The 15,748-nt window shown below is 45.2% G+C and overlaps 1 protein-coding gene across 2 annotated transcripts in view; it reads right to left on the bottom strand.

Moving 5' to 3' along the window:
- PLD2 (phospholipase D2) overlaps window positions 1-15,748 on the bottom strand; it is a 120,514-nt gene that overhangs the window by 13,980 nt on the left and 90,786 nt on the right. The window contains exons 13-17 of one of the 2 annotated variants that reach the window (XM_089689345.1): window positions 14,919-15,029; window positions 10,910-11,095; window positions 5,547-5,673; window positions 4,170-4,288; window positions 401-514 (exon numbers count right to left, since the gene is read on the bottom strand). In XM_089689345.1, coding sequence (XP_089545471.1) covers window positions 401-514; window positions 4,170-4,288; window positions 5,547-5,673; window positions 10,910-11,095; window positions 14,919-15,029 — 657 coding nt within the window. The remainder of the gene's footprint in view (window positions 1-400; window positions 515-4,169; window positions 4,289-5,546; window positions 5,674-10,909; window positions 11,096-14,918; window positions 15,030-15,748) is intronic. The other variant, XM_089689346.1, reaches the window with a different exon arrangement.

Here is a 15,748-nt window from a genome sequence, read left to right as displayed (position 1 = left end):
GTGATATCCCCAATCCACCTAGTCCATTCAGAGAATGCATTGCATTCATTATAAAAAGACAAAATGTTCTCTAAATGGCACCCATGCCGATTGGTCAAACGCCTCCCTCCAGTTATGGCCCAGACATATTTACATTTTTTACAGCCCATAAAGGCTGTAAAAGCAATCATTTCTCCTTCTCTCTGGCTGCATTCCTGCAGCCATTGAGAAATACTGTGAGAGCTGTGATTGGTCACAGCTTGTCACATGGTACAAGGCTGTTGTGAATAGCCCTGTACCATGTGATCTCTGTGATCATTCACAGAGTTCACAAGTAATAAGCAATGATGTCAGAAGTGGTAAATCCAAGATCCGCAATGTACTATCTGTACCTCCATTGCACTCCATTCCCCTCCCTCACCTGTACAGTGGCACTGTGGCATCCTGGCACCGAGTACTGATGTCTGTCCGCTGTGCTCAGAGATTTTGGAAGAAGATATGGGAATGACGGACCTTTATATTTCGATTTGGTGGTCTGTAGAATACAAAACATATGAAAGTAACAAAGATCTGGGCAGATTTCTAAATATCCATATGTAGCACAGCTGCTAATACCATTGACAAACGAGGGTAAATGTTCTTATAATGTGCAAAAAAATAAATAAATTATAAATTGAGATATTTTGCGCTTTAAAAGGTTAACCGCAGCATTCATTTCTACTTCAGGAGCAATTGTTGGCTTACTGGAGGCTACTTAGTCCTATGGCAAATTGGCAATCATGACGTGGATATCGAGCAGAGAGACCATCACCTGTTTCCACGCCGTGTTTCCTCGCGGGTCGTCACAGAGGAAACAATGCATTGCTCATCCGACCAGCAAGGGAGCGACGCACGGAAACAGCACGCGAACATACAGACTACCACGGGCTAACACTCACCGGCAGCCATCCACCACACGTGACGTGGAGATGAAAAATGTGCAGAAGAACATGTGAACATGGGTTGACTCTTTTACCATTTCTGTGGGGGGTTTATTCTACATAAAAATCATTTTAACCGTGAAGATTAGTTAAAACCCCCCTCCTGCTCGCTCACCTTTCTCCCCCACATTCTCTCCCCCCAGTGCTCTCACTCTCCTCCCCCCACTCTCCCCCTCCATGATCGCTCTCTTCTCCCCCCCATCCCTGCTCTTCCTCCTCCCTAGTCTCTCCCCCCCCTTCCTCACTCTCTTTCCCTCCCCATCTTTCCCCCGCTCTCCCTCTTTCGCTCTCCCTTCCTTCCCCTTCCCCACTCTCTCTCTCCCTCCCCCCTTTCCTGCTCTCTCTCTCCATCCCCTCTTTTTCCTCACACTCTCTGTCTCCTCCCCCTTTCTCCGCATTCTCTCTTTCCCTCCCCCCCTTCCCCGCACTCTCGCTTCCCCCCCAATCCCCCCCCTTTCCGGCACTCTCTCTCTCCCTCCCCCCTTTCCCGCCCTCTCTCTCTCTCTCTGTCTCTCTCTCCCCTTCCCCACTCTCTCCCCCTGCTTCCCTGATCTCTATCTTCCTCCCCCTTCCCCACTCTGTCTCTTCCCCCTATCTCTCCCCCCCCCCTCTCTCGCCCCCTCTCTCTCCTCCCTGTCCCCCTCTCTCCCCTCCCCCTCACTCCCCCCTCTCCCCCTCTCTCTCCCTCCCCCCTCTCTCTCCCCCTCTCCCCCTCTCTCTCCCTCCCTCTCTCTCTCTCTCCCTCCCTCTCTCCCTCCCTCTCCCCCTCTCCCCCCTCCCTACTCTCTCTCCCTCTCCTCCAGTCTCTCTCTCTCTCTCTTTCCCCCCTCCCTACTCTCTCTCTCTATCCCCCCTTACTAACACACTCTTTCCACAATTTTCTTTCAATCTCTCTACCCTCTCTTTCTTCCTCCCCTTATTTCTTCTCTCTCTCCCTCCCAATCTCTCTCTCTCTCCCAGACAGGCCATCCAATGGGACAAACTCCTATAAGCCCTGGTCATCATAGTGACAGTTTGTTGTTGGACTGCAGGGTTTGGTCTATTTTATATAACTGTAACCAAAAAAAAAAGTACCAAAAAAATCAAATAATTATTGATAAGCATTCAAGGGACTGTTAATATTTAGGCAAGACCACCACCTGACTCTCATATTCTACATGAATTCTGCAAGAAGGTGTTCCCATTAAGTGTCCATCCTAGGCAGCTAGTGGACAATCTTCCAGGCTTTTAGTTTATTAGAGTTCTTCAAATCTGTTCTGAGCCAGGTGATGTTAGGGTTAAAATTTAAAATTTCAGCAAATATTCAAGGATCATGGGTATCTCGGGGATGTTCGGGATTGGGCCCTAAAACATACAGTTATTAGAATAGAAGAGTATGCCCACCACATAGGTACATACAGAGTCCCTTATGTTCGGACTAAATATTTTCTGCCTTAAAATGTTTTAAAAGTTGTGAATCCGCATTCTTTCATATTGGAGAGTGACTACAACATATGTAATGTAGTGAAAAGGCCACCATCGCAAAGTTATAAGAAAGCTAAAGGACCTTCTACTTAGAGCATATCAATTAAATACAAAAAGAGTCTCTCAAGCTCTCGGAACAAAAAGGGCTATTTCACATGTTATCAGTGTAACACATGTAGTGCTATGAGAGCTCTAGTTTTTCCATTCTCAGTCAAGATACAAATATGCCCTGCAAGAGTATTTTAACTGTGATTCTAATTTTTGTGTCTAGTTTGCTCAGTTGTAAGGAGTATAGATAGTAGTTCTATGTGTGCTGTTTGTCTGTCACCTTTCATAAGAGGTCCTGTTGAGGCCTAAAATATTTGTGGAGGAACATGGTTTGATGAGTCCTCAATAAACATCTAAGACTCATTATGGGCTGCTGGATTTTTTATGAGGTAATCTCCCCTGACAGAGATTCTAACCCTTTACCATTTTGACTGGAACTAAACAAAATCCATTTGTCCATCCATCTGTCCATCCATCCATATATCTATCCATCAAGCCATCCGACCACTCATCCTTCTATCCAACTTTGTATCCTTCCACCCATCCACTGATCCAACCATTTACTTATCCATTAACCCATCAATCCACTTAACAAGCTATCTATCCACCCATCCACATATCCTTTCATCCATCTACGTATTCGTCTACCCATCCAACCATTTACTTATCCATCAACCCATCCATCCTCGTATCCATCTACCAAGCTATCCATCTACTCATCCACAAATCCTTCTACCCATCCAACCATTTACTTATCCATCAACCCATCCATTTTCTTATCAATCAACCCATCCATCCACTTATCAATCTACCAAGCTATCCATCCACCCATCCACATATCCTTTCATCCATCCACGTATTATTCTACCCATCCAACCACTTACTTATCCATCAACCCATCCATTTTCTTATCCATCAACCCATCCATCCTCGTATCCATCTACCAAGCTATCCATCTACTCATCCACAAATCCTTCTACCCATCCAACCATTTACTTATCCATCAACCCATCCATTTTCTTATCAATCAACCCATCCATCCACTTATCGATCTACCAAGCTATCCATCCACCCATCCACATATCCTTTCATCCATCCACGTATTATTCTACCCATCCAACCACTTACTTATTCATCAACCCATCCATCCTCGTATCCATCTACCAAGCTATCCATCTACTCATCCACAAATCCTTCTACCCATCCAACCATTTACTTATCCATCAACCCATCCATTTTCTTATCAATCAACCCATCCATCCACTTATCGATCTACCAAGCTATCCATCCACCCATCCACATATCCTTTCATCCATCCACGTATTCTTCTACCCATCCAACCATTTACTTATCCATCAACCCATCCATTTTCTTATCCATCAACCCATCCATCCACTTATCCATCTACCAAGCTATCCATCTACTCATCCAGAAATCCTTCTACACATCCAACCATTTACTTGTCCTTCAACCTATCCATTTGCTTATCCCTCAACTCTTGAAATCCACTTTTTCATCCAGCCATTCATTCATCCATCCATCCACCCATTTATCCATAAGATACATAATTTTATAAAGGCATATCTTTCATTACTGTTATCCAAGAATATTTAATTTTTTCTTCTAACAAGGCAAGAAAACTGCTCTTAATGAAGGAAGGATGATCAAGGAGTAAAGGTTTGTCAAGAAAGTCCTCACCTTTGTAAAGTTCCACCTTTGAATAAAGTGTCTAGATGCATCCCTTGCAGCTTTACCGAGAATCACTGCACCTATGTCCCTCCATGGCATTCGTGGGTTTTTCAATCGATCGATAAAATCTAAAAGCAAAGAAATAGAATCAACCTTGAAAGGAGCTATAAGCATGTCCTTTCTCCTGTAGAGGGACACAGTCAGAAGGAAGCTCAGTGTCTGTCCTCCTCCTGCAGGGTGATACAGACAGAAGGGGGATATGAGTCTGTCCTCCTCCTGCAGGGTGATACAGACAGAAGGGAGCTATGAGTCTGTCCTCCTCCTGCAGGGTGATACAGACAGAAGGGGGCTATGAGTCTGTCCTCCTCCTGCAGGGTGATACAGACAGAAGGGGACTATGAGTCTGTCCTCCTCCTGCAGGGTGATACAGACAGAAGGGAGCTATGAGTCTGTCCTCCTCCTGCAGGGTGATACAGACAGAAGGGGGCTATGAGTCTGTCCTCCTCCTGCAGGGTGATACAGACAGAAGGGGGCTATGAGTCTGTCCTCCTCCTGCAGGGTGATACAGACAGAAGGGATCTATGAGTCTGTCCTCCTCCTGCAGGGTGATACAGACAGAAGGGAGCTATGAGTCTGTCCTCCTCCTGCAGGGTGATACAGACAGAAGGGAGCTATGAGTCTGTCCTCCTCCTGCAGGGTGATACAGACAGAAGGGAGCTATGAGTCTGTCCTCCTCCTGCAGGGTGATACAGACAGAAGGGAGCTATGAGTCTGTCCTCCTTCTGCAGGGTGATACAGACAGAAGGCAGCTATGAGTCTGTCCTCCTGCAGGGTGATACAGATAGAAGGGGGCTATGAGTCTGTCCTCCTCCTGCAGGGTGATACAGACAGAAGGGGGCTATGGGTCTGTCCTCCTCCTGCAGGGTGATACAGACAGAAGGGGGCTACGAGTCTGTCCTCCTCCTGCAGGGTGATACAGACAGAAGGGGGCTATGAGTCTGTCCTCCTCCTGCAGGGTGATACAGACAGAAGGGGGCTAGGAGTCTGTCCTCCTCCTGCAGGGTGATACAGACAGAAGGGGGCTATGAGTCTGTCCTTCTCCTGCAGGGTGACACATATAGAAGGAGCTATGAGTCTGTCCTCCTCCTGCAGGATGACACAGACAGAAGAGAGTCATGAGTCTGTTCATCAACCTGTAAGGTGCCGCATAGAGAAGGGAGCTATGAGTCTGTCCCTTATCGGGTAGGGTGGCGGAGACAGAAGAGAGTAATGAATCTGTCCATCAACCTATAGGCTGACACATAGAGAAAGGGGTCCATGAGTCTGTCCCTCCTTCCCAGAATGCAGTGCCATCAATAGAAATGAGAGATCTAGAAGGCCTGTTACCTTCAAAAGGTTTGTCCAGTTGTACCCAGTCTTTAAATATCAGGTTACTGTAGTCTTTGCCCAGCCAGTATTGGGAGACCATCTCAGCCTCTTCAGGGGACATGTCCACAGCTGCGGTTCCATTCTGCTGAGAGACAGCGGGATGCCACCTTATAGGAGAAGAGAGACAGACAGCGAGAGGACAGACCATGAAAGAAAAAGGAGACATCAGAGAAAAGAAGAAGATAATGGCTAAGGTTAAACGGAGTATGAGGAGGAGTTATAGCGTCTGTCCACTCAAAGCTGATATTTCATTTATATTGAGTTAGATGTACTAAATGTGGTTATGGAGAAATAGTTATGAGAAGTCACATAAAAGTAAACCTTCCCTTATAAACAATGCATGATGGCAAGAAGAATGAAATGCAGGCACTATTGGGGGTCTTCTTGTTTCTTCCTGATCACCCCCACAGCTTGGAGATCCTGGGTCGGAGCTGTGCTGCCCCTTCCCACCTCTTGCGACTATTGGAACGCAAGTCTGCCCATCCTGTATAGGAGCAAATAGATGCAGTATGCCAGGAGATGGGTCAGTCATCGACGGTCTTTCTACAAATCAACATTTTGTATTGCTGTTGGTCGCCGAGCCTGCACATCATGTTCAAAAAGGTGCAGTAAGCTGAAGGGACTGACCAGCTCATGGGATAGGCAGGGGCGGACTGACCATTTGGAAACTCAGGCACTGCTCGAGGGCCCAGGGTCAGTAGGGGGCCCCATGAGATGCCCCTGGTACCTTTTTCATAGGCTTTTTTGAGTTTGGGCAAGGACACAGGGGCCCCATGATCCCCTATTGCCCGGGGGGCCCATGAGTTGTCAGTCCACCCCTGGGGGTAGGTAACTAGAGTGCAAAATCTAATGAAGCTCTGTGCAGAAACCAATCAGCTTCCAGGTTTTTTTTTTGTCAAAGCTTAATTGAACAAGTTGAAGTTAGAAGCGGATTGGCTCCCATACACAGCTATACCAGAATTTGCACTCTCCAGTTTTAGTAAATCAACCCCATGTCTTTGTATTTTAAAATAACATTTGCATATTATTGGAGTGCTCAGGAAGATACTGGATCGGGGGCGGACTGACCATTCCGGGGCACTCGGACACTACCTGAGAGCCCGGGGTCAGTAATGGACCCCAGAAGATGCCCCTGGTACCTTTCATAGGCTGGTTTGGGTGTGGGTGAGAACACAGGGGCCCCATGATCCCCTATTGCCCAGTCCACCCTTGTACTGGATGGTACATAAACACACTTGAAGGTGAAGCTTTTCATTCATGGTGCCACATTACTATGTTTTGGAGCATATGTGTACTTTGAGTTTGAAATGCTAAGAGATGTTCTGGGATTTGCACCGGGAGTGATCAGAGAGCATATCAAGTCAGAAGTGGGTGAAATATACTTTTTTTTGCTCTTCTAGACTGGAGCTGAAGAGTAGGGATGAGGCAAACTGCCCTGTGTTCAGTTAGAGCAGGGTTTGGTGAACTTTAATCCATTTATGCCTAAGGTTGAAATTTTTTGAATTGTGAAAAATTAGACCTCGGCGATGACCTGGAGCAGTAAGATATAATCATCTCCCACATCACTACCTTCCAATAATGGAATATTAGGCATAAATGGGTTAATGAAGTATGGAACCCCAAACCCAGACCCCTTAAAATAAATGAGCCAAATCTGTAAAATCAAGAATGCCAATTTTCTGGGCTAGTAGGCCAAGCGTTGTCAAATATTAGTATGGGATGGGTACTGCCCTGGGCAACATATACCACTGCAAACATTTGGGATATGGGAACAATTGTTTTAAATTGTCAGCAAATGACATTTACCTTCTGGATTCTATATAAAAAAAAAAAACAATGAACAGCACAAAGACCCCACCAAAAGGTCCACCAAAATACATAGCAGACTGCTATGGAGGGGGTCTTTGTGAATTTGTTTTTTTTTTTTAAAGAAAGCCGGCAATGAATTGTCATTTGTTGGCAACTGTATATTTTATTTCTTCTCTGTAGATGTCACATTTGTTGTAGCACATTCTACAGAAGAATGAAAAAAAAAAAAAATGGTATAGCATTCTGCACCCAGCCCCCCCAATATATATCATACCCTTTGAGTCTGGTATGTTTTAAGAGGGGCCCCACAAAAAAATGTGTGAATGTTTCCCAGGAAATCCATACCAGACACTTGTATGGATTTTAAGGGAGTTCGTCCGGCAAATAAACAATTTTTTAAACAAAATGTGTGAGGATCCCCTTAAATCCATGCCAGACTCTTAATCCAAGTAGGTAATCACAAGCATGGTGCAGCCCTTCCCCCTCAACCATACCAGGCCACATTCCCTCAACGTGTCCTGGAAAAGCACCTTGTCCCCATGTTGATGAGGACAAGGGCTTCTTCCCCACAAACCTGGGCTGGTGGCTGTGGGGGTCTGCAGGCGGAGGGCCTATTGGAATCTGGGAGTCCCCTAATATTGTCCCTACCTACATGAATGAGGAAGGGGTACATAGTACTCCTACTCATTCACACCCAAAAAGAAGTGTAACCTAGAAATAAAGACCCAAACGTTTAACAAGTATTTTGATTAAAAAGAATTATAAATCCCCAAAAAATGTCCTTCATTGTAAATCCATTGTCAATCACGGTGCCCACCGCCTGCCAAAATCGCCAAAATTAAAAACCTGGGGGAACCATGGCACACGCCTGATCCCGACAGCACCTCCACTGAACGACAGCTGCCCAAGCGGTCATCGCCTATGAGCAACAGGACAGGGATAATAGTGACATCATTGCCCAAATACGGCCAGTGACCAAATATGGCCAGTGATGTCACTCAGTCTCCATCCCTTTGCTTACATGGCCAGTGATTCCCAGCCATGTAAGCCAATGTACAAGTGATGGCAGCTGTTGACAGGGATGCAGCGGGTGCCATCACCTGCTGCTTCCTTAGGAACCACTGACAGCAGGAAGCTGCCATATATAGAAGTGGTAGAATACATAAAGTTACTGAAAACAATACCCAAGCTCTACAGCTGATAATACAGGTCTGTAACTGAAGACTGGTGCTCATGGTTAGGATGTGCAGTCCCTTGGTACTGAAGACAGACAACAATCTACTACAGCCAAGCTAGACACCACTGTGAAGACAATCCACTACAGCCAAGCTAGACGCCACTGTGAAGACAATCCACTACAGCCAAGCTACACGCCACTGTGGAAAATCAGACCACGTTCTACCGCTGGTAATACAGGTTTATGGCTGAAGACTGGTGCTCATGGCTAGGATGTACAGTCCCTTGGCACTGAAGACAGACAACGATCTACGACAGCCAAGCTAGACACCACTGTGAAAAATCAGACCACGCTCTACCACTGGTAATACAGGTTTATGGCTGAAGACTGGTGCTCATGGCTAGGATGTACAGTCCCTTGGCACTGAAGACAGACAACGATCTACGACAGCCAAGCTAGACACCACTGTGAAAAATCAGACCACGCTCTACCACTGGTAATACAGGTTTATGGCTGAAGACTGGTGCTCATGGCTAGGATGTACAGTCCCTTGGTACTGAAGACAGACAACAATCTACTACAGCCAAGCTAGACGCCACTGTGAAGACAATCCACTACAGCCAAGCTACACGCCACTGTGAAGACAATCCACTACAGCCAAGCTACACGCCACTGTGAAGACAATCCACTACAGCCAAGCTACACGCCACTGTGAAGACAATCCACTACAGCCAAGCTACACGCCACTGTGGAAAATCAGACCACGCTCTACCGCTGGTAATACAGGTTTATGGCTGAAGACTGGTGCTCATGGCTAAGATGTACAGTCCCTTGGTACTGAAGACAGACAATAATCTACTACAGCCAAGCTAGATGCCACTGTGAAAAATCAGACTACGCTCTACCGCTGGTAATATGGGTCTGTAGCAGAAGACGGGTGCTCATGGCTAGGATGTGCAGTCCATTGGTACTGAAGACACAACAATCCACTATAGCCAAGCTAGACTCCACTGTGAAGACAATCGATTACAGCCAAGCTAGATGCCACTGTGAAAAATAAGACCACGCTCTACCGCTGGTAATACAGGTTTATGGCTGAAGACTGGTGCTCATGGCTAAGATGTACAGTCCCTTGGTACTGAAGACAGACAATAATCTACTACAGCCAAGCTAGATGCCACTGTGAAAAATCAGACTACGCTCTACCGCTGGTAATATGGGTCTGTAGCAGAAGACGGGTGCTCATGGCTAGGATGTGCAGTCCATTGGTACTGAAGACACAACAATCCACTATAGCCAAGCTAGACTCCACTGTGAAGACAATCGATTACAGCCAAGCTAGATGCCACTGTGAAAAATAAGACCACGCTCTACCGCTGGTAATACAGGTTTATGGCTGAAGACTGGTGCTCATGGCTAGGATGTACAGTCCCTTGGCACTGAAGACAGACAACGATCTACGACAGCCAAGCTAGACACCACTGTGAAAAATCAGGCCACGCTCCACCACTGGTAATACAAGTTTATGGCTGAAGACTGGTGCTCATGGCTAGGATGTGCAGTCCCTGGGTACTGAAGACAGACAACAATCTACTACAGCCAAGCTAGACGCCACTGTGAAAAATCAGACTACGCTCTACCACTGGTAATATGGGTCTGTAGCGGAAGACGGGTGCTCATGGCTAGGATGTGCAGTCCATTGGTACTGAAGACACAACAATCCACTATAGCCAAGCTAGACTCCACTGTGAAGACAATAGATTACAGCCAAGCTAGATGCCACTGTGAAAAGTCAGACCACACTCTACCACTGGTAATACAGGTTTATGGATGAAGACGGGTGCGCATGGCTAGGCAGTGCAGTCCCTTGGAACCAGAACATTGATGCATGTAAGCTGGGAACTCGGAGTGCTTGAATATCAGAAATCTTTATTGGCCTCATAGGTTACATACAGTAAGCCGATGCGAACGTGTTTTGGCCGCAACAGCTTTATTCATAGAATGAGTAAGGCTGTTGCGGCTGAAAAGCATTCGCATCATTTTACTGTATGTTACCTATGTAGCCCATAAAGATTTATGACGTTCCAGTACACAGAGCGTTTGTCGTCGTGTTGTGTAACGCATGATATGGTAGCAGAGCAAGATGAAGTAACACTACTGATGGGCCAAAGTGAAAGGAAGGCTAGTAGGCACAAAATGGCGAAGAAGTAGGATGACTTAAGGGTGGTGTTAGTTTGGAGTAAAAGTAGTAAAATATTTAGGTAATGGTAGTAAAGTATCAGGGTAATAGAAGGTTACAGAAGTAGAGACCTCTCTGCGTAGGCTTGGTTGATACCTGTTGCTGCTGATTTTGCATCTTGCCAGAGCCCACATCTGTCAGTCGATAATCATGGTCATCCCATCGGCCATAGGCCAGATCCAGACCCCCCAGAAAAACTATGGACTGGTCAATGGCCACCATCTTCTCATGGTGAGCCCAAAGGAAGACGATGGAGGAGACATGATCCGGGTGACGCATCACCTAAAACAGGATGGAGAGAGGCTGACATGTCATCTCACTGTGATTGATGATGATGGATGATGGACAATAATAAAATAAAATAATGGCCAATTCATCATGAATGAACACGGTGCATGCTGTATGAAGTACATAATAAATGAAGATAATGGATGATGAATTAAATATTTTATAGGTACTGTATGTAGATATCATGAACAGAGATGACAGGTAATGTATAATGAATAAGGATCACATATGTCAATGGTCTCCAAATTGTGGCCCAGGGGACAGTTGGGGCCCTTTGTTTGACTTTATCTGACCCATGGGGCATTATTCCTCCCCCTGACACCAATGATGGGGCACTATTCCTCCCTCAGAAACCAACGATGGGGTACTATTCCTCCCATTGATACCAATGATGGGGCACTATTCCTCCCTCAGAAACCAACGATGGGGCACTATTCCTCCCACTGATACCAATGATGGGGCACTATTCCTCCCACTGATACCAATGATGGGGCACTATTCCTCCCACTGACACCAATGATGGGGCACTATTCCTCCCACTGACACCAATGATGGGGCACTATTCCTCACACTGATACCAATGATAGGGCACTATTCCTCCCACTGATACCAACGATGGGGCACTATTCCTCCCACTGACACCAATGATGGGGCACTATTCCTCCCACTGACACCAACGATGGGGCACTATTCCTCCCACTGATACCAACGATGGGGCACTATTCCTCCCACTGATACCAATGATGGGGCACTATTCCTCACACTAATACCAATGATGGGGCACTATTCCTCCCACTGATACCAACGATGGGGCACTATTCCTCCCACTGACACCAATGATGGGGCACTATTCCTCCCACTGACACCAATGATGGGGCACTATTCCTCACACTGATACCAATGATGGGGCACTATTCCTCACACTGATACCAATGATGGGGCACTATTCCTCCCACTGACACCAATGATGGGGCAATATTCCTCCCACTGATACCAATGATGGGGCACTATTCCTCCCACTGATACCAATGATGGGGCACTATTCCTCCCACTGATACCAATGATGGGGCACTATTCCTCCCACTGACACCAATGATGGGGCAATATTCCTCCCACTGACACCAATGATGGGGCAATATTCCTCCCACTGATACCAATGATGGGGCACTATTCCTCCACTGATATCAATGATGGGGGACTATTCCACACATTGATACCAATGATGGGGCACTATTCCTCCCACTGATACCAATGATGGGGCACAATTCCTCCCACTGATACCAATGATGGGGCACTATTCCTCCCACTGATACCAATGATGGGGCACTATTCCTCCCACTGCTACCAATGATGGGGCACTATTCCTCCCACTGATACCAATGATGGGCACTATTGCTCCCACTGATACCAATGATGGGGCACTATTGCTCCCACTGATACCAATGATGGGACACTATTCCTCCCACTGACACCAATGATGGAGCACTATTCCTCCCACTGACACCAATGATGGGGCACTATTCCTCCCACTGATACCAATGATGGGCACTATTGCTCCCACTGATACCAATGATGGGCACTATTGCTCCCACTGATACCAATGATGGGCACTATTGCTCCCACTGATACCAATGATGGGGCATTATTCTCCTCCAATACCAAAGCTGCAACATTGTTTCCACTGTCACCAGGACATTACATAGGCCACAGTTGGTCCCACCTAAAGTCTGAAGGACAGTAAACCTGCCCTTTGTTTAGAACGTTTGGAGCCCCCTGATGTATATGACGATGTGCTTTGGAAATGTTGAATGAAGATTAGTGAACGATAAATGATGAAATAGGAATAAAGATTGTGTGTGGCGAATGCAGATGCTGGAAAATGCATAGGAAGATATATTGTGGAGATCAATGAATTAAAATGATGACTGATGCATAGTGATTGAAGATGATATATATTGGGCAATACTAAGTGAAGAGGATGGATGATGAATGATAAATGATGAAGATGTGGTAAAATGTGGTATGTATGACTGTATTGTATGATGCAACAAAAAGATAAATGAAGATGACAAGAGATGCAGGATGAATGAAGATGACAGATGATACATTTACGCTGTGTATGATGCATGACGATAATGAATGATAGATGATGACAACTAACAAACAGTTGATGGGTGATACATGGTGGTTGTAATGCCGGATGTCTACATTTAAATTAAGAGTTCTCTTGTGTGGGAGGAGATACTAGGATGGCCTCCAAGCTTGATAATGATGTTAGATGACAAATGATGAATGATAGATGATGATAATGAATGAACAGTTGATGGGTGATACATGGTGGCTGTAATGCCAGATCTCTCCCTTTAAATTAAGTGTTCTGTTGTGTGGCAGGAAATATTAGGATGGCCTCCAAGCTTGATAATGATGATAGATGACAAATGACAGATAATGAATGATTGAGGATGATAGTGAATGAACAGTTGATGGGTGATACATGGTGGTTGTAATGCCTGGCATCTCCCTTTAAATTAAGAGTTCTGTTGTGTAGGAGGAGATACTAGGATGGCCCTCAAACTAGATAATGATGATAGATGATGAATGATACATGATGATAACTAATGAACAGTTGATGGGTGATACATGGTGGTTGTAATGCCGGATGTCTCCCTCTAAATTAAGAGTTCTGCTGTGTGGGAGGAGATACTAGGATGGCCCTCAAACTAGATAATGGTGATAGATGATGAATGATAGATGATGATAGCTAATGAACAGTTGATGGGTGATACATGGTGGTTGTAATGCTGGATGTCTCAAACTAGATAATCATGATAGATGACAAATGATGAATGATACATGATGATAACTAATGAACAGTTGATGGGTGACACATGGCGGTTGTAATGTCTGCTTTCTCTCTTTAAATTAAGTGTTGTGCAGGAGGAGATACTAGGATGGCCCTCAAGCTAGATAATGATGATAGATGACAAAAGATGGACGATGAATGATAGATGATTATAATGAATGAACAGTTGATGGGTGATACATGGTGTTTGTAATGCCGGATCTCTCCCTTTAAATTAAGTGTTCTGTTGTGTGGGAGGAGATACTAGGATGGCCTCCAAGCTTGGTAATGATGATAGATGACAAATGACAGATGATGAATGATTGAGGATGATAGTGAATGAACAGTTGATGGGTGACACATGGCAGTTGTAATGCCGGATGTCTCCCTCTAAATTAAAAGTTCTGCTGTGCGGGAGGAGATACTAGGATGGCCCTCAAAGTGGACAATGATAATAGATGACACAAGATGGATGATGAATGAGAGATGATGATAACTAATGAACAGTTGATGGGTGACACATAGTGGCTGTAATGCCGGATGTCTCCCCCCAAACTAAATAATAATGATAGATGACAAATGGTGGATGATAAATGACGATGTTCGTTTATGAACAGTTGATGGGTGATACATAGTGCCTATAATGACTGATGGTATCCTCCTTTAAATGAGTTCTGTTGTAGAGGGGAAGATGATAGGATGGTTTCAGAGTAGATAATAATAATGGATAACAAGCGACGGATGATGACCCTTTGTGGGAAATGATGCAGCCTTTATTTATGAATAATCTGCAGGGGTGTCAAACTGGTGGCCCTCCAGCTGTGTTGAAACTACAAGTCCCATCATGCCTCTGCCTTTGGTAGTCATGCTTGTAACGGTCAATCTTGCAATGCCTCATGGGACTTGTAGTTTGGCAACAGCTGGAGGGCCGCCAGTTTGACACCCGTGATCTAGAGGGTACAGCTGGGCTCTCACCTTGATATTAGGATGTAGCATCATCAGTGTCCTCTTGCTGTATCCGCTGTTAATTCCCAGAGCCAGCTCCACCTCCTTGAACAGCAAAATACAAACCCGGACTCCAGCCTCCTGCAAGACAAAAAAGGGCTCAATTTACTAAAGGCAAATGGCCTGTGCACTTTGCAAGATCCGTGGACTCATTTACTCCAGAGCTTAGTATATGTGGTAAAACTCTGCTGATTTCCATCATCCAATCATGTGCAAGCAAAAATTCTGTTTTTTTTTCCTTGCACCTCATTGGGTATTCTTTACCACGTGAAGCTTTCGCATTCTCTAAGCTCTGGGGAAATGAGTGCAAGTGCACTTGCAAAGTGCGCAGGCTGTTTGCCTTTAGTAAATCAACCCCAAAAACGTTGCTAATTTAACATCTGGAAGTATTTTTTTTGTTTGCTCATTACAAAGATGAACTCTATGGGGTTGACTGACTAAAGGCAAATGGCCTGCGCATTTTGAAAGTGCTGTTGCGCTCTGTAAATGCGTTGCTCCAGAGCTTAGTAAATGAGGTAAATCTTCACTTTGTAAAGAATACACATTCACATGCAAGGAAAAAAAGATTTTTTTGCATTTTTCACGTTATTATTCTATTTATCATATTAGCACTGCTTAATTGATATGTATATACTGACCTGACCACTCGCAAGAGGTATTTCTGATGGGGAAAAGCCGAAATGTGGCATGCATAGTAAAGGAAAGCAGCCAACCAGTCAGAAAATACCTTTTGCTGTTCTAAAAGGTCTTATAGAAGGTCAACTTATCTGTTATTACTTGTCATAGACAGCCAGGTTAAA

The sequence above is a fragment of the Staurois parvus genome, unplaced genomic scaffold (genome assembly GCF_062004578.1).
Source record: "Staurois parvus isolate SC_StPar_1 unplaced genomic scaffold, SC_StPar_1.0 ptg000470l, whole genome shotgun sequence".
NCBI classification, from domain to species: domain Eukaryota; kingdom Metazoa; phylum Chordata; class Amphibia; order Anura; family Ranidae; genus Staurois; species Staurois parvus.
The sequence above is the reverse complement of the archived record's forward strand: the minus strand, read 5'-3'. Positions and strand labels throughout refer to the sequence as shown.